This window comes from Amphibalanus amphitrite, unplaced genomic scaffold (assembly GCF_019059575.1).
Source record: "Amphibalanus amphitrite isolate SeventyFive unplaced genomic scaffold, NRLGWU_Aamphi_draft 000386F_arrow, whole genome shotgun sequence".
In the NCBI taxonomy this organism is placed as follows: domain Eukaryota; kingdom Metazoa; phylum Arthropoda; class Thecostraca; order Balanomorpha; family Balanidae; genus Amphibalanus; species Amphibalanus amphitrite.
In genome coordinates, this window is record NW_024881880.1 from 426,658 (window position 1) to 453,995 (window position 27,338).

Here is a 27,338-nt window from a genome sequence, read left to right on the forward strand (position 1 = left end):
CTCTCACGCCATTGATAGCGAGAGGAACGGATCGAGGAATGCAGATAAAATACTTAGATGGCAAGCTCAAACATTCATATTTTGTTTTATTTTGTGCATTTGCACACATTTGCCTATCATAGTGAAGAACTGGAACGTCGTCGTGTAGGATGCCGGCTGAGGATATTCAGGATGTAATTTACGTAGTCCAGCCATTTATGTCTGCCTGGACTGGAGTGGGCCCAAAGGTTGAATTTTCCAAATTATATATGAATTCGGTTACCTACCTGTGGCGGGAGGATACTGTGTACGCTACCAGGAACCGTCCCTTAGCTCATTAGGTAGCCAGTGGCTAGAGCCCAGGGTCGAGTCGTTCCGGCGCTCGATACGAATGAGAATCTTGACTGGGATGGTAGGAGAGGGCACATCCAGTTGTAGTCGGTTTTTGGGACGGACCATGTCCGGCTATGATGGGCACGCTTGTTTTCGACAGATAAATCCTCTCGATACCCGTACCGTAAACCATTCTCAGACTGTTAGTAACATTTACTTTAGTCCCGCAACCATTAGCAGGCCCTTTGTCTAGATAAGGCATCCAGGATATGACAATGCGACTGGTGCAGTCAGGTCAGTACAGAGTACTTACTGGCGCTACGTCCTCCGATCAGCCTGAAGGCCTGAGAGAGGAAGTCCAGCGAACAGATGAAGAGATACAGCAGGCCCAGCAGCGTTATGATCTTGACGATGTTGATGACCACGCGCTGCACCCTCTCCTTGGTCGTCATTTCTGCGGGCACGCCGAGTTTAGGTACTCACCTTGGATAGTGACGCCACGATTCGTTGTTGTCACTCAAAGCTCTGCTTTCTGTTTAGACGCAGCCAGAATCAAGTCAAGATTTTAACTATCTTTGGTGGTACCTACAGTTCAACTTGTTAGGAAGACTCGCTGCTATCGCATGCTTCACTTCACTCATGGTGCAATGTAATTCTACGTACCACAGCAGCGTGCAACTATGGCACAGCAGTTGTCCACTTTAGCCTGTTTCGTCTTTTTCTTAATCCCCGTTCTCCTCGGACACTTACCAGCCCAGGGCTTTCCGGTGGGCTGAAGCTCTGGCAGAGCCCACGGGTCATCGTCTACTATGGGCTTGTCTTCGCCCATCGCCAGATGAACGCTGGTGTCCTGGAACGAAGGAAGGAGGCCACCCAGTGTCGGCTCAAATGAACTATGTGATAGGTAATTTGAGATGTGCATTTATCTACTTTGGGAGCTCTTACAAAACTCACAGGAATGTAAAGCTCGCGACTCGCGAGATAATCGATGCACGCATCATGAAAAGGTACCGTAAGTCCACACTTAAGTCGTATTGTGTGTGATGTATTTATCTTTTTTAACTCTGACTGCATCCGTAAATGGGTAATGTGCCTGTGGATTGCTTTTATGAAATAAACAATAAACAATAAACTTCCGAGCAACGAAGCAACTCACGGAATAAGCAGAAGACCTCGCGCACGTTCTCTTTTCACTCGACCCTAGCGCTTTGGCACAACTATAACTATATTTTGGCATAGCACTCACCTCATAGGCCGGCGGAAGGTCCATCGCTGACGCCTGCCGAGCCGCGTACTGTCGGGTGAGTGACCGGCTGTCGTTGGTTGGTGCGCTCACCGTGAGTGCTGGCGAGGATCTGCCGCAGGTGGCTGTGCTTCTGCCGGCTCTCCTGTGTCGGCTCTATCCGCCGTGGGTCCCGCCCTCGGCCCAGCCCGGCGCGACATCCCTCCCCCTCCCCGCCGACCGTCTACCCCGCCCCCGAACACGCACGATAACGTTACAGACGGGATGGACGAGACCGATCGATGACTGTTTGGTGGACTGCGGACTGAAGGGATGTGGTACTATATTGTGCATGGTGTCCACTGTCTTTGCTGCTTCGATAAATCGATAGGTCATGTGCCTGCAGGTGACGTGCTAAACTGACATGTGGGGTTCCAGAGGGCGATTTCGCGCGGTCCGCCATATCCGGTTTGACGAGGGCATTGGTAAGGGTTAGAAAGGTAGCTACCTACGCAGCTTGTGGAGAGATGTTTGCTGGAGTTGTGATTTTCTACAGGATAGGTACAGTGAAGGATTTGAAGTCGTCGCAGATAAATGTCTGACTTATGCTGCGGACATGACCATTAACCACGTACTATTGTCATGGGATCGAAGAAAATGACGTAAGTCTTTTCTGCATTTATTTCATGAGACACTTACCAAAATACTGATTTCGTAATTCACAGTCAAAAGTTTCCACAAACGAAATACCATGACACTTTGAAAGTACAGCCTGTTGGAATGAACATCGGACGTGTGACACTTCTGGACCGAACTGAAGCACACAATTCGTAAACTGGGCGAAACACGACATACAGTTACAGTTTTAGTCAGCGCACTTCACGTTCAGTACAGTCTCTCTTGAAAGTACCGCAACACGGGGAAAGGACGTACTTGTTGAAGCACTCATAGAAAGGACGTACTGTTGAAATAACGGCTAAAATCGGTTCGGCCTTCTTTCTTCCCTTCCTCCCCGACATCCTCATCTATTTCCAGGTCAAGTTGCCCGGTGGCTCTCTAACTGAGCAGTCGGGCCTCGGTCGGGCTTGATGACACACACTGTCGCACTGTGGAGCGTTACTTTCAAGAGAGACTGCACCTGCATGTCGAACGAACGCTATAGATCAGCGCCATGTGTAGCGCGTTGGATGCGAACTCCCACGTGTCGGACATCGTGTCAGGGTCTGAACCCGTACCCTCCACGAAGGCTGCGCGTAACTGGAAGTGACGCGCAGAACGGTAAACACCGTGGACGGATCGCTCTGCTGAGGGTGCGGTCAGGCGGCGGAATCAGTGGGACGACCCTGCGTCGAACCATTGCAGTAACTCAGTGCCAGTGCAGTAACAGTATCACCAATGCAGAGTCACTGATGGAATCGACCTCAGTGATGGGGCCATTGAGACGACGCCTCCAGGATGTGGACCCTGTCCGTCAGTCCAACAGCCACCGGGCTTTTCGATGGTGCTTATCTCGACCTATAGCCCCCGCCCCATGTCGGCTGTCAGGGTGCATTTTGGCAGTGCTTTGTGTCTCTGTGCTTTGCGTCGCCTTTGAGATTGGTTGATCCTCCACGTGATCTTATTCCCAGCCGCGATACACATGCGTCGATGGAGCCTTTCACATGGCTGATGAACGTCCCGCACTTACATGGATGTCATTATGATTAAATAACACTCGTCAGAACACAAATAATGTAAAATTAAGTACAAACTCGCCGGCTAGTCACTCGCAGCTACAGGCTAGCCTACATGAGCCGGCGTCTACAAGCCTGGTGCCGGCGATACCGTGCGCAGCGCCTCCGAGCGGGCCATCCTCCGCCGTTGTTCCTGAGCATTCACCACTTCTTGCGGTCTGGACTGACACCGCGGCCGTCCTGCTGAGCGCACGTCGCCCGGGCACAGGCGCTGCTGCTCCGCCGCCCCGCAGCTGTGTCGGCGGCGGCGGCCGACCCGGCTAGTCGACGCTGCGGGAGCTGTAGCTGACTGGCCGGACGTCCATTTCCAGGGCCGGGTTGTCGAACCCGTTGCCCGTCGGCTTGCCGTTGAACTGCAGCGTCGCGTCGGCCGACTTCTCTGGCGCCGAGTCGTCGGCCTGGGCGGAACGGCAGCAGCGACAGCGGGCCGTCAGCGCCGACACCAGCCGGTCGTACGGCGCCAGACTGCGCAGCGGCTCCGGCAGGAACTCCCAGGTGCGCAGCGCGTCCGGCAGCAGGCGAGGCGCGCGCTGCTGCAGCAGGTTCAGCAGGCCGACGGCCAGCGCCAGCACTGCCACCAGCGCCAGCACCACGTACAGCACCACGGCGCCAGCCAGCGAGAGACCGAACACGACCAGCGGCAGCAGCAGGAACATGCCCAGCAGGTAGGCGACGGCGAACCAGCGGTAGTCGGCCGTTATATTACCCAGGCCGCGCGCCAGCGGGATCGGCCAGCGCATGAACGGCAACACGTAGAAGAGCAAGATGCCCGAGATGTTGAAGAAAAAGTGCACCAGCGCGATCTGAATGCTGGGTCGGAGTGTGTCCCCTGAGGCTGCCAGCGCTGCCAGGATGGCCGTGGTCGTCGTACCAATGTTGGAGCCGAGCGTCAACGGGTACATCCTGTCCAAGGAGATGACGCCCACGCCGACCAGCGGCGTCATGGCCGAGGTGAAGACGGAGGAGGACTGCACCAGGATGGTCATGCCGCAGCCCACCAGGATGGCCAGGTAGCCGGTCAGCCACGGCATGTACGGGATGTTGGCGTTGAGCGTCTTGCGGATCACCACAGCGATGCTGCCTGTAAATGGAGAGAAGATAGAGATCAACGGCGTGGCAAATGCTCAGCTTCCTCGGTCCTCCAGCTGCACTTGAGACTAATGTACTAATGTAGAGGCGTTTTCAGTGCTTTCCTGTACTGTTTCTGGCGAAGGTGCTTATTTTTAATGCTTCTTAAAGGATGACTGTGATTCAAAATGTTTCGGTTTAATTTGTAAAGAGACGAAAGCACTCGCTTCGTTTCGCTGTAAAAGACGGATGCATCATGCATGTCGTAATTCCGTGATGAATGATGGCACTTCTGTGTCGATTGGACGTTACGGACTTAAACATCAGCGAAATACTGATGAGGTGAACAGAGCTGTTATCTCCGTGGCGGAAGCATTCTTGTATGGCTGCATGTGTGTCAATAAAAAGCAAACGCTCAGACCTCGGATCTCCTGAACTGAGGGTCCTGCAATCAGTGCGGTCGCATTCTATTCATGTCACAGTTATTTTAGATCAAATGTTTATCCGCGGGCAGGGGGATGCGCTCCGGGCTTTTAACATTACGAAAAGTGGAGACACATTCGCTAGCGCTGTCAGCACCATAAGCATTCTAAACAACAACTTCGGTAATCCCACCAATCAGCGTACGGCAATACTCGACGCTCATTGGCTGATAAGCCAGTGACGATTTTGGGGGGCAGAGCGTTAGAGGTAACCTATAGCAGCACGGGTCGTTCAGTTTAGGACTTGATTTCGATATTATTTAGGCCAGTCTGATAGAAACTCGGGTCGGCTATGAAAACTACAATACATTCTTGTAGTGGTCCGACAAGTCTTTTTCCTTTTTTCTAAAACAATTCGTTGAAAAATGAGTTATTAGATGCGTACTCATGCCAAATTTGCCCCGTTACCATGGCAACCTGAGTTTGTTTGGTCCCCAGAGTCGCGGTTACTAAATTCATTTTTGTCCCCAGTTTTTCGGCGGGAGCGTTCTACCTGGTTTATATAGCCTTGTCTGCGGGTATCTTCCATATTATTTCAAAACTTAACACGCGATTCCTTATTTCACACTGAATCATACAGGTCGCTCGACAGGCGACAGCAATTTTTTTTTCTGTCCATTCGTATCTCCGAAGTTGGCGTCTTTCACTTACCCTTGAGTAGCGTGTGCAGGATCTTCACCATAAGCACGAGACAGCCGCAGAGCAGGACGAGCGCAATCACCAGGAGGATGAGGCCGACGTACAGGTCCGGCAGGTCTGTCAGACTGAACAGCGAGTGACCTGGCGAGGCGAGGCCAAGTCAGTGGTTATTTCTTCTCGAAACTTAACGATCTTGCGTTGGTGTAGATGGGACTATTTATTGTGGTTTTTATCTTGTGCAACCAACTGCGTTAATATCAACGTTCAATTATTCACTATCTATAATGTTTTCAATTTGTATTTTTATATCGGCTAGTAGCGCGGCTAGTAGAATCCAAATCACCCCATGCAAATGTTCATGCCATGTTTGGGTACCCTTAATGAAGCTATTCGGCGAGATGCGCCCCGCTCGCGCTGCCTGAGGGCCCACCCACATCCCGAATACTTTACTTACATCGTTCCAGCGGCACCTTGACCGTCTCCGTGACGTTGTTCGCACCAAGCACCGTGGTCGTCTCGTACTTGCAATAGTGTTTCACCAGCGAGGCGTCAAAGTAGCGCGAATCGTTCAGCGCCCAGCCAGTCAGCACCTTCTTATCCGTCTGCGGATGGACAGACGAAGGGAAAACGTCATGTTGAGTCGACTAGTTTTTTGTCGGCATTAAGATTTGCTGGGAATTGGCTCCAAGTCGAGGTTCAACAGGTGACGAACACAACGAATCAGCAGCATCGTCAGGGTCTCACCTTGATGACAAGGGACGTGAAAGGCGAGGTGATGACCTTCAGTAGTTTCAGCTTGTGGCCCTTGGCTGTGTCCAGGTTGACTGAGTTCAGGATAGCGTCAGTCATCAGCTCCAGGTAACCTGCAAACGCATCGAGAAGGCGACGTCAAATGAAGCCCTCACAGTATCTCATATCCTCGTCTTTGGGGTAACATTACACGAGGAAGATGCTTGACCGTCATCAGCTCTCGGAATGCTTGCGTTTCTGCTAAACGATGTTCATTGTTGGCATCAGACGCTGCATCACACGGCGTTTCAACGCTGAACGGCTTAACTTGCTTTGCCTTGGATGATTGGCATGACATGGTTCTACACTCATCTCACCGTGACCTCACTCATTGCTGACCTAACCTGGGTCACATCTTACCTTGACCTGACGGGTTGATGGCCTGAATGATAAGCTCCAGCGGCAGCAGACTGAGGACGGCCAGCCAGTTGAACATGTCGTGAACGGTGGCGCCGCCAAAGGCCCGGCGAAACTCGTTACGGTCTGCCACCTGGCGAACAAACAGAGAAGCTTCAGTGCGCCACTCTTCGTGCCAACTGCCAATGGTTTCGTGCGCCACTTTTCGTACCAATCTACATTTTCATTGTAAAAGCTTATTGCCGAAAATTATAAACGATCATCTTCAGTGCAGCTGACCAGTTCTCTGGGTGTATTTTTACCTAGATACATTCAGCATGTAACTGATACTTTTTCATTCGTTAGGACGGATATGACTGTACTCGATCACGCCCTTGATGAGCAGGGCTGCGTAATTAATAACCCGCCACAAACCGGCAGCTACTGTGACAGTGACACAGCGGCCGTCGAGCCCAGCTGGTCTTCCCTGCATGGTTACGGGTTCGGGATCCACTGCCGGGCCAGCGCCGGTGTTTTTCCCACACGACCTTGGGCCCCCGCCATAGTGTCTTCCGGTCCCAAAGTTGACCGCGTGAATCGGCAGTGACTGCCGGAACTAAGCGTCCCTTTCCTCCCCTAAGTCAGCAGAGGCGCCACTGGCAGCTGAACCTGTCACTGACCTGCGTCAGCGAGACGATGGTGTTGGTAATGCTGGTGCCGATGTTGGCGCCCATTATCATCGGGATGCACGTGCGCACCTGCAGCACTGAAACATACAAGGTGATGCGTGTTAGGCAGACGCGAACACTTTCTAGTTTAGTTAATATATAAATGACAAGGGTGTGTGAAACCTGTCGACGAACTCGCAGTGAGAATGACACAAGTTGAACTGAGTTTTCTAAAGAGTGTCTTTGACAGATTTGGGCGAAGGCTAATCGAGACGGAAAGACATAATTAATCGCGTCTAGAAGCGACCATATGAATTGATCCTAGCACACGTTCCACACGATCAGTACACGATCCTACCAGATGCCCCGATGCCAACTCACGTCCTGAGGCGACCATAGAGACGATAATGGAGGTGGATGTGCTGCTGCTCTGTACCAGCACCGTCACCAAGCAGCCCATCATGAGACCCACCACGGGGTTCGTCAGCAGCTCGCTCGAGGAGAAGACCTGACCTGTCGAACAGACCGGGTGATGGTCAATGGTCTTGACATTTGACTATAAGAGTGGATCAGCTCAGATTAAGGGTAATGTTCACAAAGTGGAGGTGGACACCTGAGTTGCGGGTCGTAAGATAAATAAGGAAACGGATCGCCAGTCATAGGGGAACAGTAAACGTAAGATCGTGGAACTGTTCCGAATACGCGGCTATGACAGACACTGGATGCATGCTGAAGATGATGAGGAACTTTTATCATAAGGTCACGGACTATTACCAACGGTGCATCTTCTCGTCTTTGCTGCATTCCTTCAGAGTGAGATCTACCGCGGATTGCGTGTGTGCTTTCCTTTCACAAATGGCTATTTATAGCATTGACACCAAGAAACAACGCGGTTGGAATCGGCAGCATGACATGCAATACAGGTATCGGGTTGTTCCAAAACGAACATAGTCCGTGTCAGTGGTCTAAAAGTGATTGTTGTTGTTTTCCTGCTATTTCGTAACAATGTGAACGGTCAAATTTACCTATACGCTCAACACGCTTACATGCATTCCATTTTATATTAAAACGCACCAAATAAGACCCTCCGATCATTTGAATAAGATCATTTGAAGCATACCTTAAAAATACCATTAAACGTTCCGCGGTATTTCGAAAGGCACCTGCGACAAACATTAACGTAGTGCAGGATATACCCACCAACAAACAACTTTTCCAACGGGCAACAAGTGGGTACTTACTGGCAGTGCGTCCTCCGACCAGTCTGAAGGCCTGAGAGAGGAAGTCCAGCGAACAGATGAAGAGATACAGCAGGCTCAGCAGCGTTATGATCTTGACGATGTTGATGACCACACGCTGCACCCTCTCACCAGTCGTCATATCTGCGGGCACGCGACTTCCTCTCACGATTCTAACATTGTTACTTTATACGTCAACGACACGTCACACTGACTCTTTGTTACTTCCTTTGTGTTCTTACGTTAAAACGGAAGTTTCTGATAAGTGGGGCCACAAACATTTGCACTTAGCCGCTTGAAAATATCAACACCACTGCGCCATATCTCTACCAGCAAGCACACATGAAGCATGCTTTAGCGTTCAGTGCGTCAGTACCCTGTTCCGCTCCTCCCGCGGACCTAGGTGTCCTCTCTACTCACCGGCCCAGGGCTTTCCTGTGGGCTGAAGCTCCGGCAGAGCCCACGGGTCATCGTCCACTATGGGCTTATCCTCGCCCATCGCCAGCTGAACGCTGGTGTCCTGGAACGAAAGGAGGCCACTCAGTATCGGCTCAGATGAGCCCTGGGACAGGTACGGGATCTCGAACTGGCACAGACAAGTGGTCATTGTAACAAGGATAGACGCGTAAAGAATTTAGCAATGGTAGCTGAAGCCACCGATCGTTATCGATTCACGGTATACTTTGTGATGCAGTTGAAAAGCTGTTTTGTCAAAGCAGTAGGGGAAGTTGGGGCAATGCCGAAGTTGGGGCAAAGCCGAAATTCGAGATATTTCGAAAACCATAAGACATGGATGCCACCTGTCAGTGATGCTCTGAAGCTTAAGTGACTACAATTATCGCATGTTTGCTACGAGTCGTCATTCGGAATACTTCGGCTGTGAGGGCGCCAATAGCGTTTTCAAGGTACGCGTTCCTTGTACTACATGCGCCTTTGAAGCTGCATTTCTTACTCATTATGCTACCGTTTGTCTGGCCAATTCGGTCAAGTAATCTTCAGCATGTCTTTGCATAAGTGTGCTGCCTATTTGAAATTTATACGGCACGTTGAAAAGTTATGGGCCTGCAAATGAAAGTATGGCTGGCTGGGGTAATGCCGAAAACGTGCAATTACGCACGTTAAAGCACGCTACGTGGACTTTACTGCTGTAGTATAGCAACGCGAATTTTTAGTCACACAAATTACACTTTCAACCGACACAACGGCCTGTTACCTATAAGAAATTATTTACCTGGCATTTTCTTATTATATCACACAATTATAACTTCCAGTGTGCACCAAGCGTCCTCAAGCTCTTAAAACGCGTGTCAGCTTTGATAAATTCTGGATAAAGTTTGAGATAAAGTGGCAAAACATCAATGTCGGCATTCCCCGTAGATCATTTCTCCCATTTTCGGCTTTCCCCGCAGTCCGGGGCAACGCCGAAAAAGTCACTTCTTTGATATTTTTAGTTTGTGCGCTTAACGGTATGCGAATTCATCAAATGCGCCTGGTATGTTTGAAAGGCAAAAGACTGGCCTCTCGAATGACGCCAACAAGAATAGCTTATGTTGTCTACCTTGCGTGCTACGGGCGTCAGAAAAAAAGTATTCGGCGTTCCCCCAACTTCCCCTATTCAATTCAGACAGACACAAAAACGTAACATGCACTAAACAAATCATGGTGAAACCATGTAATGATAATGGATGAGATGTTCCTATTAGAGATGTCATTCGGATACCAACCTTTTGGTTTACCAATACCAAACCGATACCAACTTGGTATTTTGTAATTCAAGGCGAGTGGTCTGGATTTGGTATTTTGTTGGTATTATGAATCCTCACTAATGTAAAAGAGGCTGAGAATTTGGTAAAAAGTTGGTATTTTCCTCATATTCCCAAGTCGGTTTGGTTTCGGTATTTTTCCATGGATATTGTTGGTATTTGGTTTTGTATCGGAATCTCGATTTTCCGTCATTGACATCACTAGTTCCTATTACTCGCCGACCTTCGAATGTTTCTACGGATAATTCACATCGCGAGATGAGCTATATTGAGTCACATTCACGCACCATCAATCATATATTTCCACACACCAGGAACGAGGAAGCTTAAATTTAGGTACAATTCATTGGGTCTCGCCTTCGCTCGACCCCAGCACGCTCTGAGAGCTTTGGGGTGAAGGCTGTCGGTCCAAGCGCTCGTCTCTGGAGCACACCATAATCTCCGAGCCACCGAACAAGCAGACCCGCGAATCGACGGTCCATGTGAGGCCTGAGGGCACGACTACCGCTATCCAAAATCGTCCGTCATCTTCCCTCGAAATGCCACCATCCAAGAGTTTGAAAGCTCCACCAGCCGGAGGTTATGAAACCACTCGACCGTCTGTCTTCGACAGTTCAGTGAATAGATTCGGCATAGAAGCTGGGTCGCAGCAGGCGGCACTCGCTGATACTCCATTCTGATGTCCATATGACGAATGGGTTCGGCACCTGCCTACGTACGACTTTTCTCCAAAACCACCAGGCGAACCCTCTCTTTGGTCCTGGCGCAGCGAAGGTCACACACGGTGGCGTGAGCGTCGCGCGGCGGCGGGGCGGCCCCGAAGAGGCCGGTCCTCGGCGACTCGGCCAGGCCCTCAAAGCTGAAGAGTCATCGGGACCATCGTGTCGCCGAGCCCACGCGGGCAGCACGTGGACTCCAGCCACTCAGAGGCGGCCGCGGACGGCCGTGACCGGGCCAGCCAGGGGTGCAGAGAATGAGCCTGCCTCGCCGTCTGTGGTTAACATATGTTACGCACCGGACAATAGTGCTTTAAACCGGTTTCAGAGGCGGTACTTCATATGCCGCTTGTCGATGAATCGGTGTTTAGATTTGCATGGCATAATTGAGTGCGAATCGCAGGCTTGGCATCGCATTTGATTCCGCATTAAAGGGACCCTCCCACCTTAACATTAGTTTTGAGTTGAGATAGCCAAATTGGTGGCCATGGCCTGAAAATACCGGTTTGAGCACTCACAACATCGAAAAATGCTTTAATTCGGAGATATGGAATTTCAAACTTGCAGTTTTCGGATTCTAAGGGGCTAATGCATTGGTATGCCCCCTTAGAATTTGTGACGTCAGCGGAGGTCTAACGATTTTTAAATCTTTTACTAAAACGTTTGGTAGCACGCGGTGGTATATGCTGCTTTGCGCGCAACAAATGCCGCACTTTCAAATAAAGTCGCTAGGAACAGCGGAGATCCCAGAAAGTAAACAATAGTAAAAGTCTAATATCTTGAAAACCGGTGAATATTTTTCGATGAAATTTGGTAGATATTCGTTTTCGCTCTTCCTGAACCGAGCGACATCACTTTCATGCCAATTCATTAACTTTTTTGAAGGTGGGAGGGTCCCTTTAATGCCGATGGTAATAATATCCGTCGCTGCCAATAGTAAATTTGAAGAGTTTTTTTTTCGGAGATGCGAGTGGTTCCGTTGCAACAAGGCCTTGAACGCATTACGATATTCGATAGTTACAGGTCGATCGATTTGAATTTTGAGCTACTACTGAGCCGGATAAAAATGCGAATCGATGAGGAGGCCTCATCGAGAGCATTTGCAAAAGTAATTAATTGCCTTTGTCCCTTAGATGACTAAAAATATACAATTTAATCGAACTAATACCTTTACTCCGTCCATTTGACTTGTATCTCGATAAAACCAATCAATATTGATCGGAGTTTCAAAGTTCAGAATAGCATTTCAGACAACATGAAAAATATTAAATGGGACATAACTATTTAACAGAACGGAATCCAAATGACGGGTGAAATCCGGTCCAGGGCTACACCAAATTTGTATTAAATTTGTCTTCATAAAAGTATCTTTCGCAATAATATCAATTTTACGATGATATAACTATGAAAAACGTACTGACGTCAAAGCGCGGCTCTAGATTCCGGGACCTGGCATTGTATTCGTCGCCTCATTTCCATTCGGCCCGCCTGATTTGGAGGCGGGTGAGGGATCCACAGAGCCACAGACCTGTTATGCAAAAGCTATCACACGCACTGTGTTCAGACGAAGGCTGCGGGTTGATGCATCCGCAATGGTGCAACAGGGTTACCGAATGCAAATTATTCACTTTGCATTCAGACACCGTGCTGCAATGTTGACATCATCACTGTTGCTGCTTAGGCCCATATTATTGTTCATATTGCGAGTCTTTTCGATTGCTTCCTGAGAATAATTACTGACATACCTACTCGTATTTCGGTTTAGTTTTTGCCAAATTGCAAAACATCTGAAACATTGCTACTTAGTGCCAGCCTTGTGCCAGGAACGTTCTGGAAGCATTGACGCTTTGCGTTTTAACTCGCGGTGTAGATCCCACAGCCGTTTAATGAGTTCCCTGGGGCTTCAAGCTAATTAAACTGTGATTTCTCGGAGTCAATAACATTCATTCATTCTATTTACTTACTTTGAACAATCACACTACCGCGTCGTGAACCGAATCGTGCTGGTCATGAAGGCATGTGACCACCAAAATTGGTCATTAGAGTTGTTCAAACTGCACTTTTGTTACATCTCAACATATCAACTCATCGTCACCCTTGCACCGATTGTCTGCGAGCCAGCAGTAGCGGCGGAACACCTTCAATTAAAGGGGGGACTGCCGACTTTTGGTCCCATTCTTTCCATGCAACGCCCATAGGGCTAATGTTAAAATGCCAAAATCAAAGGGGGGCACGGTGCCCCGGTGCCCTCCCCGTTCCGCCGCCTATGCGAGCCAGGCAGCCTTCATGAAGAACGTGACATGATACGCGAATCATGTTTTTGCCTTGTAGCTTACGATATGATCGTGGTCGTAAAGCTAAGTACACACTACACAGGTTATATATATAGGAAGTGGAAAGATGACAAACTGGAAAAGGATATGAACCCATGCCTCGGTCAGTTATAGGAGATAAGGGTTGGACTTTCCCAGTTGTCTCAGCCAGATCCGTCGCCTGTACAAATGCTCCCAGATCAGACGGACAAGGGCATGAATCGTCCATAACCTTGGAGAAAAAGCACCACCTGAAAAGCCAGGCAAACAAATGCAAGACGGCATTGGCAATATACTGCCTCTGCTGCCAAGTGTTTGTCCATGCAAGACGGGATGCATCTGCAGTATATGTCTTCTCGCTTCGCCCTTCCTACGTCCTTTTGCCCGTTCACCTCGTCTGAGCACGGGCCTATCACGTGCTGTTCGTGAGGCGGTCGGCACTGTCAGGGGACAGTGAGGTACGAGTACGGTGTTGTCGAGGTTACCTGGTACACAAGATAAGCTACAATGGTAACGTGTGACTTTTTATTCAGGCAGTGAATCCCGCCAATTGAGTGTCGACCCTTATAGTGGAAAAATGCGGTAGTTTAACCGGTGTTGTGTCACTAGACGGTAACGAAAGGCAATTGCATTAATAATGTCCCGCACCTGTCTTTTTTATTGCGCGGGTAATTGCCATTTAGGTTGTTTTACCGGTATAGGCAATGGGCATGCTGGTCGGGAGCGCTGCATCAGCGAATGAAGTAGGAATATTCATGCAAATGCTCCGCATGAACTTCCATTCTATTGCCTTCTCGAATAATATGCACGTGTGTCGGCTTGTTGCGTTTGTAGTTTCATACCTTTGTTACAAATTCTTAAAAGTAGAAATGTTCATAATGTAACTACACCAAATGCGTGTTTTTTAAGAGTCACTTGAACCCGGTTCGTGGGTCCGCATAACTCCATAATAATCGTCGGTTCACTCCAGTCCGGGCCTCTTCAGCAATGCGAGCGCGCGGCGTTCACGGTCTGTGCACGTGAGGGCGTCACGTGACGCGCCCGGAGGGAACAGGGGTACCGCTGTCGACCACAAGGCCCACAAGGCCGACAGGTGTGGACCGACAATGGGCCAGCACTGCATGTGACGTTCCAGGCTTGTGCAACCAGTTTTGGACGTCCGAAGGACGACAGATAATAGCATACAGCTCTGGCGTGAGAATGTAGGCAGTGTTTTATGGGTGCGACTACTTTCATTTTTTTTATTTTCCGATTCATGGGCGAATCGTTGGCTGTCCAGCTCCCTTCCTAGTTGTTATCATGCATGGGTGACTTGAATAAGACGGCTAACACCTGTGTTTAACGGATGAACATAAACGTATCCTATGCACTGAATTTTAGCATCAACACCAGCTTCAAGGCATAAAACAGTTATCTCATAGTTTTAACGGCGCTTTTAATATCTATAGCAGTAAGTGATATTTATTATTAATTATTATGATTTTTTTTTTTGGTCGAGGGAGTCAAAACTAACTTAAACCTAAGATCAAACAAGTTAAGTAAAAAAAAAAAATGTTGAAAAGACGCCTAGTCTCCGAAAGTTTACCGCAAAAGTCAATCAGTGATCTCCGCCAGCTTATGTGTATTAATTATGCTTGCAAGTCTGTGGAAGCGATGATGTTGAATAGCCCGGCAGTTGCTGGGGTATTTCGCCACCCACCGTTTGCTGGGGGGGGGGGGGGCGTTAAACGCCCCCAGCCCATAACCCGAGAACCAATAGGCGCAGCGAAACGCACGAGGCGGCAAACGAAAGAGCGCGACGAGACGCTTCAGATGAGTACTTTTAAGTTGAATTTTGAGGTCACAGGTCGGGTCAAGGTCAGGTCAAACACCTGAAATCGGGCTTTCAGTAGCATGGACTTCAGGACTTCGCAATGGGCGCCTCTCGCCATAAACTCTGTCAAAACGGTGCACAATCCATCTTATAAGGCCTACAAGAGTGTCAGCTCCATGTAACGGTCAGTCAAGCATAGGTCAGGGTCAAGGTCAGGTCAACCGGGTAGGCACATATTCCCGAAAATCAAAACTGATATCCGCAGCCTGTGACACATGTTTTATAGGTAATTTGGAGCGTAGAACACGATGGTGACATTCATTTTATCATATGTGTACGTGTTTGGCTCAAAAAGTTCAATTTAAGAAATTAATGTATCATGGTCGTGAAGTAGTCACGAAAAATTGCCAAGATTCAGTTCAAGATTATGGAAAATGCGGAACGATAATCAATAATCGAAGATAGCCATTTGATTGAGCATGGTATTGGCAGTCTAATGGCGTTTACGGCATGTCTGTATGTCTATTCTGTGATTTTATATGATTTTTTGAACATATGCCGTTTTTGGTCGAAAACTCAGAAATCATGACGTCACTAAAACCTCGATATCTCAAAAATTCTCCGACCGATTTTTTTGAAACTTTGTCACAATAAACTTCAATCAATTCCCTACAGGTACCCAAAATTTGGCGCGCCTGCGGCGCGCCGTTTCTATGCTATGGCCCGGCGAAAAAAGTGGGGGCGTTTAACGCCCCCCCAGCAACTCGCGGGATAGGTATAATTCGTCGTATCAAAATTGCTCCACTTGAAACGATAGCTGACGCGGACTATTAAGTAACAGCATTGACTAGAATGTAACTTTAAAACTGAAATACTTTGATGTTGAGCCACTCGTATGTAGATATCTATAGCTATAAGAGCCGTCTTATCCCCACCGGTATAGCGTGGTCAACATTCAGCACACATCCTGTCGGTTATCCTGGCCACATCCATCAAATGGTTGTTGGAATCGGTTATATGTGGTAAGCCGAATGTTCAACTCGTGCAAGTTCTGTCCAAACTGCGGCGATACGGAGAACGCGAGACGATACAAGACATACCTACCAAAATCTGGCATTTCCATCGCGCGAGTGGCATGTTTTTGCCGTCTATAATGCCACAGACCACTTTTTTCAGCAGCTTATAATTTGGTGGTCGTAGCCTGCCCTCGCGTCTCGTCTGAGCGTAGTCAGCAGACTGTGGCCAATGCGAAACTAGGCGGAACGGAACCCGCGGGATCTGATTACCCTCTGAGGGTCATTATGATCGCCTGGGGCGGTGATGCTGTCGAGCACGCGCTGCGGGCTGACCTCCAGCTATACCTGTGGAGACGCCCACCTGTCCTCCCCTCCACTCCGCCCCTCCCCTCCCCGCCGGAATATTAGTCGTGGAGGTCACACTGGACCCCAGCAGGTGGGCGCAAGCAGTTCCAACAATCGCGACAATCGCGCGGTGGGCGCACCCGGCACACCGGAAGCCACTGCTGATCGCGCTCAGATGCTCTCATTACGCTCAGACACACCGGCTACCTGGTGTTTCTGGGTGCGCGGGTGTCCGGGGATTTCCGCCAGCCGCGCGGACCACCGAGCCTGACCTCCATCCCCTGAGACCATCTACCGCGCCCCGCGGGCACAGCGCCTTTTGAAGGTGACCTTGGTGCTTTTGATGGAGCGATGACTTGCACAACCATAAATATCCTGTTTATTCGGGAAATATCTTGGTTTCGCTTGCATTGTATTGAAGCTCAGTGTGTTGTTGGCTGTCCCGTTTGGAGTACGAGAGCGGGATATTACCGCTAAAGTAAGCAGACAAGCACGCCGACGCGGTTGTGGTGAACAATAGAACAGTCGAGAAATGAGTAGCGCGTTAAAGTGCTAAGTACCTAGTTCACGAATTATGTGTTCGTGGAGCTGTAAATGGAGGAACTGGAAGCCTGAGTGAAATAACGATCAATGGCGGATCCAGGATGGGGACATATGGGGCAAATGTCCCCCCCCCCCCCCCGCAACGCATGAGATCGACAAAACGCGGTTTTGGACGATAAAACGACAACTAAACAACTTTGGCAAGGAGAAGATAATTTTAAACTGCATAGTAGTGCGTCAGAAATTGAAATCCAATTAGTTTTTTTTTAATTTGGGGACACTTTTTAATGGTATGTCCCCCCTGCATCGTCCAAAACCGCCTTTCTGGATCCGCCAGTGATAACGATGAGACATACGCTGACAAGGCCAGGGGCATGAGGCAATAACAACATAGGTAACCTATTGTTGCGAGGTTATTACACGATAAAACGGGTATTCACTTACCTACGAGGCAATAACAACATAGTTATCCTATTGTTGTGAGGTTATTAAAGGATAAGACGGGGTATTTACTCACCCATAGTCATTTTTACGTCATGAATTAAGCACAGCACTTATCGTATTATTTGGTTTATGACCTCAACGTTTTTTTTTTTTAAACGCACCATGTGAACCTGGTTTGAAATGATCACACTACATAGGTACTTTGAGGGTAAATTGACGGTATCTTCGCATGTTACATGCATGCAAGCTACGTACAAACTTAGGATGACGTTCAATGAGAACCATCACGATATGGTCGTGCTCTAGCTAAGCGTCATTGCATGTCACCTCATAATCATATCATGTAATATGTATACCGGGCTACGTCAACGTTCATTTTCCAGCCTAGAGTCTTAGTAAACGTCGGGACTGGAATGCCACCTCTATGATTCGTTGACCTTTTCGCAAGGCGCGAGTGCCTCTCAACTTTGAACTTACCGTGAAAAATACACGAAAAAGAAACTGGGGAAATGCAAACCGCAAACTACCGCACCTCCACAGTCCACTCCCCAACACATACAATGTTTGGTCACCTTTGTTTGAAAAGCCGTAAAGGAAAACGTGAGGATCGCCTGTCGAGGCATTCTCTAGGCCATCGTGCAGTGATGACGCAACCAGGGACTCCCGCCGCTGACGACACAGGTTGGTGACGTCATCGGGGGCGGGTCAGCAGACGCGTGCCGGCGGCGGGTCGATCGGCTACTCCGGGAGCCCGCCGCCGGGCGCAGGGAGAATTGTCCACGACGTACGTGATGCGCTGCGGTTGCGGTGGCCAAGGACGTAGCATATTTGAAGACCCATAGCTTAGATTTCTTGTTTGGACCAGACTCCAAAGATGTTCTTCAATTCCTTTGGAAGTCTAATGTTTGAATATGTGTAACAACCAGTTCAGATTTCTTGCCTATCAGGGCTGGTTAATTTAATCATAAGGTAAACTAAGCAATTAATCTCTAGCAATTTGCAATGCCAACTGCCAAGGATATAACGTTAGGTACCTGAATCGTTCTCGTATAGGGACAGCGTCGTGAGCCCTAGAAGGACATATCTAGCGTCACGTTTTCGTGACCGTAACCCTCCAGGCACCATGGCACGGGATGATGACGTCATTGACACGGGATGGACCAGTGATGATGTCATTTGACGCCTAATGAGTCAGGCCAGCGGTAATTATTAGTTGTCCACAAAAGCTGGGAAACAACGTCGTCAATCTGTGGTCCTTATTTTATCTTCTCATTACAGCCATGTAGTGAAATAAATTGCTATTTATATACCGTAGTTTCGTGCAACTTTGGCCCACTCCTGGAAAACCCATTTGTTTTGCTGTGACGTTTTACAAGGGAAAGTGGGGTAGACGGTCAGGGTAGGCTTTCCTGACCGTCTTACCCTACTTTCCCCTGAGTGTAAAAAGTTACAGCAAAATAAATTAGTTTTCCAGGAGTGGGCCAAAGTGGCCCTTGGTGGCCAAAGCTGCACGAAACTCCTGCACTTTTTTATAATTTGTGTGATGTGACATAATGAGAATGTCGGACTTAAGAGCCTGCCTCATGCCTTCATAGCTGCAAGTACTGATGCGCCGCGGTCACTGAGCTACAGATTCATCGCCTCATCGTCAAACGTCGTTCCCTAAATTCCACATAGCAGCGAATCAACCGGAAAATCAGTCAGCACAGAGGCGGCTTTGGCGCACCCGCGTCGATTTTTGTGGCGATCCGCCTGCTAACTTTTACACACAATACGCTGCACGTGCAGCTGCACCAAATATAGAAGGCAGCGGCATTTATGACACGAATGGGTTTCATTTTCCCTTGAATGGATTCCGAGGACGGAAACAGAGTTCTGCTCCTCATATTTCATTCCGACCCATTGTCACCGTTGCATTCCATCTGAACGTCACAATATTTCTGAGCACTTTCAGCGCGGGTCAGTGACGGGTTAGTGATGCCTCAAAGGAAACTGCCACGCGGAAAACCAGGTGTGTACGCCACTGACCAGCGCAAACCTGTATACAGTACGTGACGGGGAACAAAGCCGTGCCGGCGACGTAGCGACGGGCGAAGGCGCGGGCTCTGCAGCATTCCAGAGTGCAGCAAACACAGCAATATTCTATCCCTGCCCGCCGCCTCGCACGGCTGACCGCTGCCACTGCACGTGCACCGGTTTGATGACGTCACAGGTCAGAGGTCAACGTTTTGCTCTTAGATTTCTCAATGTTCTATCCCTGCCCGCCGCCTCGCACGGCTGACCGCTGCCACTGCACGTGCACCGGTTTGATGACGTCACAGGTCAGAGGTCAACGTTTTGCTCCTAGACACGCCGCAGTGAAGTGGTGCGGAGTGCCAGAAGGCCCGAGCAGGTTTCCACCGCAAAATGTCTGAAAGCTAATCTGTTGATAAGAAACACTTATTTGTCCGGTAGGTTACGTTCCTGGTAGTGGCGCCGGGGTGAATTATACCACAACCCATAAGCCGGCCCCGGTGGAAAGCCCTTCTCCGAGGGTTCGGCCCGGTTGAGGGGAGGCGAGTGGCGCAGTTTAGGTAGGCGGAGCGCCGGCGCCGTGGCGGGGTGACCGCCCAGTATCTGTGTCGAGGGCAGAAGACTGTGCGCTGCAGCGTGGCCAAGGTAGCGGCCCGCCCGCCCGGCGGGAGCCGTCCAATGCAGCGAGAACGTGCGCGGCCATTCTGCAGCCCAGGCCGGTATCTACCAGTTCGGGTTTTGAGGTCGTTGGATTCGCAACAGGTTGTGTCTGCGCAGTGAAATGGTGATATGACTGCCGCTGACTCATATGAAGGCATGAAAGTTCCAAAAGGATGGGGTGGAACCCAGACCATTTTTTGTTTGAATTTTGCTCCCGATAGGCCAAGGCCCTGGTCGGGGTAGGGGAAAGTTACTAGCTGGCAATTAGCCAGATCTTCCGTTTTACTTTACTTTAACGCCGGCTATGTTATTCCGGCCCAAGGCAATATCAAGAGACCAGCGAGGTGTGCCGCCATCTTCCCCCTTACCGTTCCCAGAACTCTTTTCTATTCTTGTCTCGCGACCCCGGCATCTCTGTCGAGGCGCGGCTGTGATAGCGGGGGATACCCACGCATTCCCTCTTCTCCCGACACCGTTCCTGTCAGGCCAGAGACTGTGAGAGTGTGAGATGAGCACTAAGCTGCGGACTATCAAATGCGGAAACTAGTTTCAGCGCTGGGGTCTATGATCGTCACCTGAGTTAGGTGTGCACTCGCGTGCGCTCCGTGAGGCCAAATCACGCACACGCCACAGGATTACCAAGGTCAGCAGGGTCGTCCACGTGCGGTAACCCCAGTGACGCGCGGCTGCTTTTCCTCAGCTACCGCCGCATTATACGTTCGTGATAATGCCTTGTAAGTAGGCACGTCGTACCTTAAAAATGCTCCCAAAAGCTCGTATAGGGTTCGGCACAACACCAAGGCGAATTCACAAACAGTTTTCCCTGTTGCGTTGGTAATTCAAAACATTTTTATTGCACTTGTCCTCGGACTTGATACGGCAGGTTCACTTAGGTATGGACCAGGCGCAAGGCAATTGTTTCTTTTCACTTGCGAGGGCTTATGTTTATTCATGCACTTTATCAGGAAATTAAGTACGTTATGATTGGTTGAGGATAATTTGTTGTGACGTCTTAGAATGACGTTCGTAGTGATTTGACCACTAGACAGCTTGTTGACATAAATGATCTTATGTGCATTGACGAAAATGCGCCTGTTTTTAATTTTTTCCTTCCTGACTGACATCAGAACTGGCGTCAGTGACGGAAGTCGTTTTTTGGTAAAAATGAATTATTTTTTTCTTATAAAAATTGGATGATCTATAAACTTAACGTACGAATGTGATTTGGTTGCTTTTAACTTTATTGGAACATTCAAGAGCCGATCTGCATGCCAAAAAGCAAGCTAGTCGAAGCGAAAGAATATACTACATATACGGTAGCGTTATCATTCAGGTCTCCTTCGGAAGTTGCCGTTCATTGCCTTCTTGAAAAGCAAGCGTCAAGGATAAGCAAATAAAACGCACTTGGGGCTTGTTTCACAACATTTGAAAACCAAGGTGACAATTATTGACCGTCAAAGCCATACAGTTTCTCAGATCGAGCATCCGCAAATATGACGACTCGATGACTAGGCGTCGCATGATGACAATGCCATTATGAGTCCGAAACTCCACCGGAAGGGAAGGACCTGACGTCACACAGTGGTCCCGCACAATGATAACCACATCCAACGCGGAAATTAAAGGCCACCTCACCACTGACAAATATAGACGCACGCATGCGGTTCGACCCTGCACCGGCGCTGTGGTTTTGTGTCATGGGGAGAGCCCCAGCCCAGACTATCCGTCGGTCGGTCAGTGGCGTTCCGCGGCCGTGGCTGGGGAACCCTCATGACCCGGCCACACGTAGGTCTTTGTGCTCACAGGCTGCACTCCACCGGTGTGTTGCATTATTGCATGCAAGCCGCGGCGGAAAGCCGCGACAATGCCATGCCGCACAGTGCGAGCTGCATAAAGAGCTTATAGGGGACGAGTGTGCTAGAGCTTTCCGCTTTTATCCACCTGCTAATCTAGTCCGCGGTTTAGCTGTGTAGCTGTGATGGGGAGAGCAGGTAGGATTGACACAGAGGTCAGGCACGTCAGAGCTGAAGGTCAGGAGTGATTCAGAGGGTGCGGCTGGATGGGGAATGGGACGGCAGAAAACCTGTATACCAAGAGCGCTGACGTATCACAAGAGTTTTCAGTAGCGATCAATGCTACGGTTAAATTATAATATCAAACCTTCAACCGGTTGGTGAATAAAGGAAGATGTCTTGCTACCCCACGGTTGATCACCTGGCCATAATTTAGTACTGAATAACAGAAGTCCAAGTTGAGAAAGGGCCCCGATGTGTCCCGTTCTGCTTTCCTTCTATGATGAATGAAGTGAATATTATGATTCTGATGGACTGAACCATGCGACAATGTGTCACGCTCAGCTGACGGAGCAAAAAATACAGTTCGTGACCTCATGTTACGTGCACTGCACGTGTGAGGTCACGTATCGCGTCAGTTGATGTGGTGCGTCAGCAGACACTGGCATCACCACTGATGGTGGGACGTGATGTCCTCTGTGATTCAGAGGTCGTTGCTACCCTCTGCACCCCATGCACCCCATACTGAGGTGTTGATCACTTTCCCACGGTCACACCAGTATCATTTGAACATCCCGTTGTTATTTTTAGACAATCGACGGGCTTTATTACGTCGATGTACCTATCAGTCAGACAGTTTTTGTGACTTCATCCACTGCACTGTCACGTTAGCAAAATCAACCAGCCAACAGTCGCCAACTCAACAAGTTGCCATAAAACAGCAGTTGAATGGTAACGGTAAATATACTTTACTTAATGCGTGTGCAACCAAACGTGATCGTTTATGTGCGGTGCGCATAGGAAAATGCACACGTCGATGGCCCAATTGAGAGGTTCACTAATTTCAACAGTAGGTACCGTCAAATGTGAATATCGTTGAGGCACTCTCGGACTGCATAGAACGGCGATATGAGATAAAAGGTAGGCATTGTGACTTGCGAAGCCAGGACACTGATCTGTAACAAAAGCGCACATTTGACATCTAGCCCTCAACACTAGTGGATACAGGGGGAGGGTATTTGGGGCAAATGCCCCCCCCCCCCACACACACACACACACTCCCACCCCGCAGCACCCGAAATCGACGAAAATTTGCCGTCTTTTTAAATAATAAAACGAAAACTAAACAACTTTTATTGGGAAAGTTTGTTTTAAACTGCATGCAGTAGTGCGTATAGGAATGGAAATCCGATGAATTTTCGGAATTAAAAGAAACTGTTGAGGTAATGCCCCCCGAGGCGTCCAATACCCCCTTTCTGGATCCGCCAGTAGCCCTCAATGATAATCAAATCTATGATTGTCATTTTTAATTACAAATACCATATTCACGACGTTTGATGGATGGTTAAATGTTTGTGATTTTAATTTATGTTTCTTAATTATGTCCCACAAATCTTCGTGATCCGATCTGCAGAGCTACAACCGATAGTGTATGGCTATTGCTTTCGATTCGATGGAAATTAATGACGCACCCCGCCGCCTTATTGCATTGCGTTGGTTATTACCAGCAATTAACGTAAATCCACAGGAACTTCCAATTTAGGACATGACTGTATCACTGATAACATTTACAAAGACCACATAACTGCACAGTGACACATCCAAGACCTGGGAGATCTCCATCTCACGCCGGGCCTGGTCTCTGGTATACATATGGAGACCGGCCGGGCTTTCCCGTGCCGCAGTCATTTATCATGGAACCCATGCGGGACGCAGTCTGGCGCCCTGCCAAATGCCGCCCTCACCGGGTCACCTGTGACGTCATTGGAGCAGTTACGTCACAGATCGCGAGAGCAGTAGTGCTAACGGATCAGCTAATATTAGAGGCCTAGCAGAGATAAACGTTCATAAGCATCATTTTAAACGGGTTCCGCAACAGTTCTCGCATGAAAAGACCATAAGGAATAAGGTCAGCACTCAGCGGTGTGATTATGCGTGTCCAATGACCCCTTCAGAAGGAGTTTGGTTATGAATATGGTTATTAACATTTTTATGAATTAAGTTATGAGCAGGCCGAAGCGGTTTCGAAAGCGGCGGGGTGTTACCTACAGGGTACGATGAAACGCGCGAAATAGTTCCCCGACCTATATCTAACGTTGGTACTTAGGCACTTCCGCATTTTTTTTTTTTTTTGGCAAATGATAATTCGCATAGTTGGCATAGGCGGTGTAGATTATAGCTTAGCATATTTCAATAGCTAATTGGATAAGTGTCTTTGCAATTAATCTTTGTAATAAATAACCTTTAACCCGGCGGCCGCTGGGCCTCCGCGCCACCCGCCGGCCGCTGGGGGGGGGGGCATATAGTTGCCCCCCCCCCCTTTACTTCTGCGACGATATCGCCGCAACGCGAAGAGATAGAGAAGCGAAACTTTGCACACATCTTCCTGAATACCTAGCCGAGGTTGTGTCCAAATTTGGTGTCGATCCCATTTGAAGTGACGTCACAGTGACGTCATAAGTGAAATTATAGATTTGCGACTCTCATATTCCTCACGATACATCAGATACATGGGACCGAATATAAAGGGTCAATTATTGGCCAGAAACTAGATGGAAGTGTAGTTAGATGTTTTAGGATGACAGCAGGTGCTGTCTAGTTCATTTACAGTTGAGTTTCATGCTCAGCGTCATCAAAAACGGTCCATATCGGAAAACGGCAAAACTTTATGACGTCACTGTGACGTCATCTTAGGTGCTACAACCACCAAACCTTCCTCAAACATTGCCTAGGTATTCATTTGAAGCTATGCCAAGTTTCACGTTCGTAGCTCATCAGGTTTCGGAGATATTTCACAAAACGTAAAGGGGGGGGGGCAACTTTATGCCCCCCCCCCAGCGGCTCGTGGGTTAAGAAATAACGAATGGGATTATGATAGCAGTTGCGTCATTACGTAACAGAACGTCGCCATACCTAATTGGACGCGAATACTATTTTTGAGAGTTTCTCTCCCCTTGTTATTTTCTCATAGTTACTTGATTGCTCGACGATAGCGTTAAGTAGGTACTTGACAGCCACGAGGATGCCTACATCAAGCGAAATCCACAAATTTATCAGTTAACTTTTATGAAATGTATCTGCTATATAGGTATTCCAAGTTTTTGCATTGTAGCGTCAGCACGTGTAGTTTTCAGTCTATACCGGAGTTGAACATCTGTATTCATGCTAGCGTTACAGATAGAGCCGAGAGATCATCGCTATAACGTACTATTGAGCGCAGAATCCGCGCTCATACCGGGACCGAAGCAGGACAGGTCTGGTGTATCAGAGAGTGTACCGATAGTGCGCTGCGGAACAGTATCCCATCCAGGCGGCTGCTGTCTGGTGAACTTGGGTCAGCCGCCACACGGAAGGCAGCCGCCCCGGCCTCCCTCCCCCCCCCCCCCCGAGTGGGGGAGGGAGGCCGGGGAAGGGGAGCGATTCATGCAGTCGCAGCCCGCGCGGAGTTAGTGCGGCAGTGTGCACTGTGTATATTGGGATTATTTCTCCAGCAAAGTTTTGGGCTTGCTTGAAGTCCACTGATCACGGTGGCTGTTTGCGGGGAGCGGGCCCGGGCGGTGTCAGCAGATAGCTGTTCCCCTACACAGGCAGGCCACCGACATGGTGAAACGGTGTATTATATGGCCGACCAGCCGGGGAAAGACCCCTTTCTGTAGGAATGCGATTAAAGAGGCTTCTGTGTTTTAAGGTGTGCCGTTACATAGTTTCGGATCGTCCTTAAATTCTTCGCCCTCTTTGCTCTCACCGCAACGTTTTATAGAAAAACTCCTGATGTTTTTGGCCTTGCTCCTTGCTTTTCCAGACCATGAGCACACTTTTTATTAACTATAAATGAAAGTTTGCCATGTTTCTCAAAAATGCTCATCTCACCTTAATAAAAATTCCGTTCCTATCAAATAAGTACCGGAAGCACAAATCTCACCGGAAGTCTGAGCCGAACTATAAGTGAAAATGCCACAACTTCCCTATGGCCACCGCCATTCTGTCTGAACTAGACTTTTTGTTTCTCCGAAGTATATGGTAACATAACGTCAATGTGACATAACAATTCACATTTATTGGGCATGCGTCACGAATGCGTGCCCCTCGGTATTACCGTTATCAAAGCTGCCCGAATCGGCGCTTAAGAACTTTGCAGTTTAAAAATTTAATCCTTGCCCGTGGACGGCATTTCGCCATCCTTTCCAGTGGAGGGGGAGGGGGGGTACGACCCCTTCTGCCGTTTCGAAACGCGTCGTCGTAGAGCTTAGCGGAAAAACAGCGTATTGCTCTCGACGAGAGCTCGCGATTGCGCATATTACTTTTGACCATAGGTCAATATTTGACCTAAGTTTGCAGGTTAAAGATCAAAGTTCGGGAAAATCGGCATTTTTAACTTTGCGCGCCTGTAGCGTCGCCGCTATGGCAGATATCGTCATGGAATTTTCACCATCGTATTTCTGTGTGAATTTGGTGCATTTTGGTGTATAGTTTGTCACATTTTACGCGATAACTTCCGGGGCAGAGCGCCCGGAAGCCGGCGGGGTCGCGTTCGTGCCCCGGGTGGTCGAAAATGCCGTCTGACATTTAGGGTCGAAAATGTGATCTAACCTGTCGGCGACTTCTCCTTGACCCTGAGACGCTCAATAAACCAAGTGCCCGAGCTTTATTTGGCCATCAGATTCGAATTCAGGGCCAAAAATTACCGCCGGAAAGTCAAACTTCAAGAGGTCACCAGAGGTCACTGACCTGAACTAGACCTGACCTGACCTTGACCCTACATAGGTCAATGGAGGGTGTGTCAGTGCCATGTTGACCCAAACAATGCCAAAGTGTGACCGATATCATCGTTAAAAGCACGAAAAACTACGATTTCGTGCAAAATCGGCCTGACCTTGTTACCTTTGTGACGTCATAGCTATGTTACCTGACCTGACCCGGTCATTTTTTCGCCAAAAGTTGCGCAAAGGATGGTCCATAAGGTAGCCGGAAAGCTGGCGGCACGTGCCGCCTTTTTTCGCTATTCGTGAAAAACCTCAGGAGGGTGCGGCCCTTTCCACGGGCGACAATTAAAATAAATATCACATAGTGCACTAATCTTCCTTTTCATCTTTTGCACAACCGTTTTAGGAATCCTCAATGCAAAAGATGTCGAAGCCGGAACCGTAGTCGGTCGGAGTGAACAGTTTTATTAGTAGTCGGAGTCATTCAAAATTTGTCGAAGCCCTGGGTGCT

At 48.9% G+C, this 27,338-nt stretch overlaps 1 protein-coding gene across 1 annotated transcript in view; it reads right to left on the reverse strand.

The window, feature by feature from the left end:
* Positions 1-27,338, reverse strand: part of LOC122390193 — a 45,415-nt gene that overhangs the window by 12,354 nt on the left and 5,723 nt on the right. The window contains exons 2-3 of the mRNA XM_043382918.1: positions 8,908-9,007; positions 8,491-8,631 (exon numbers count right to left, since the gene is read on the reverse strand). Of these exons, the coding sequence (XP_043238853.1) occupies positions 8,491-8,631; positions 8,908-9,007 (241 nt within the window). The remainder of the gene's footprint in view (positions 1-8,490; positions 8,632-8,907; positions 9,008-27,338) is intronic.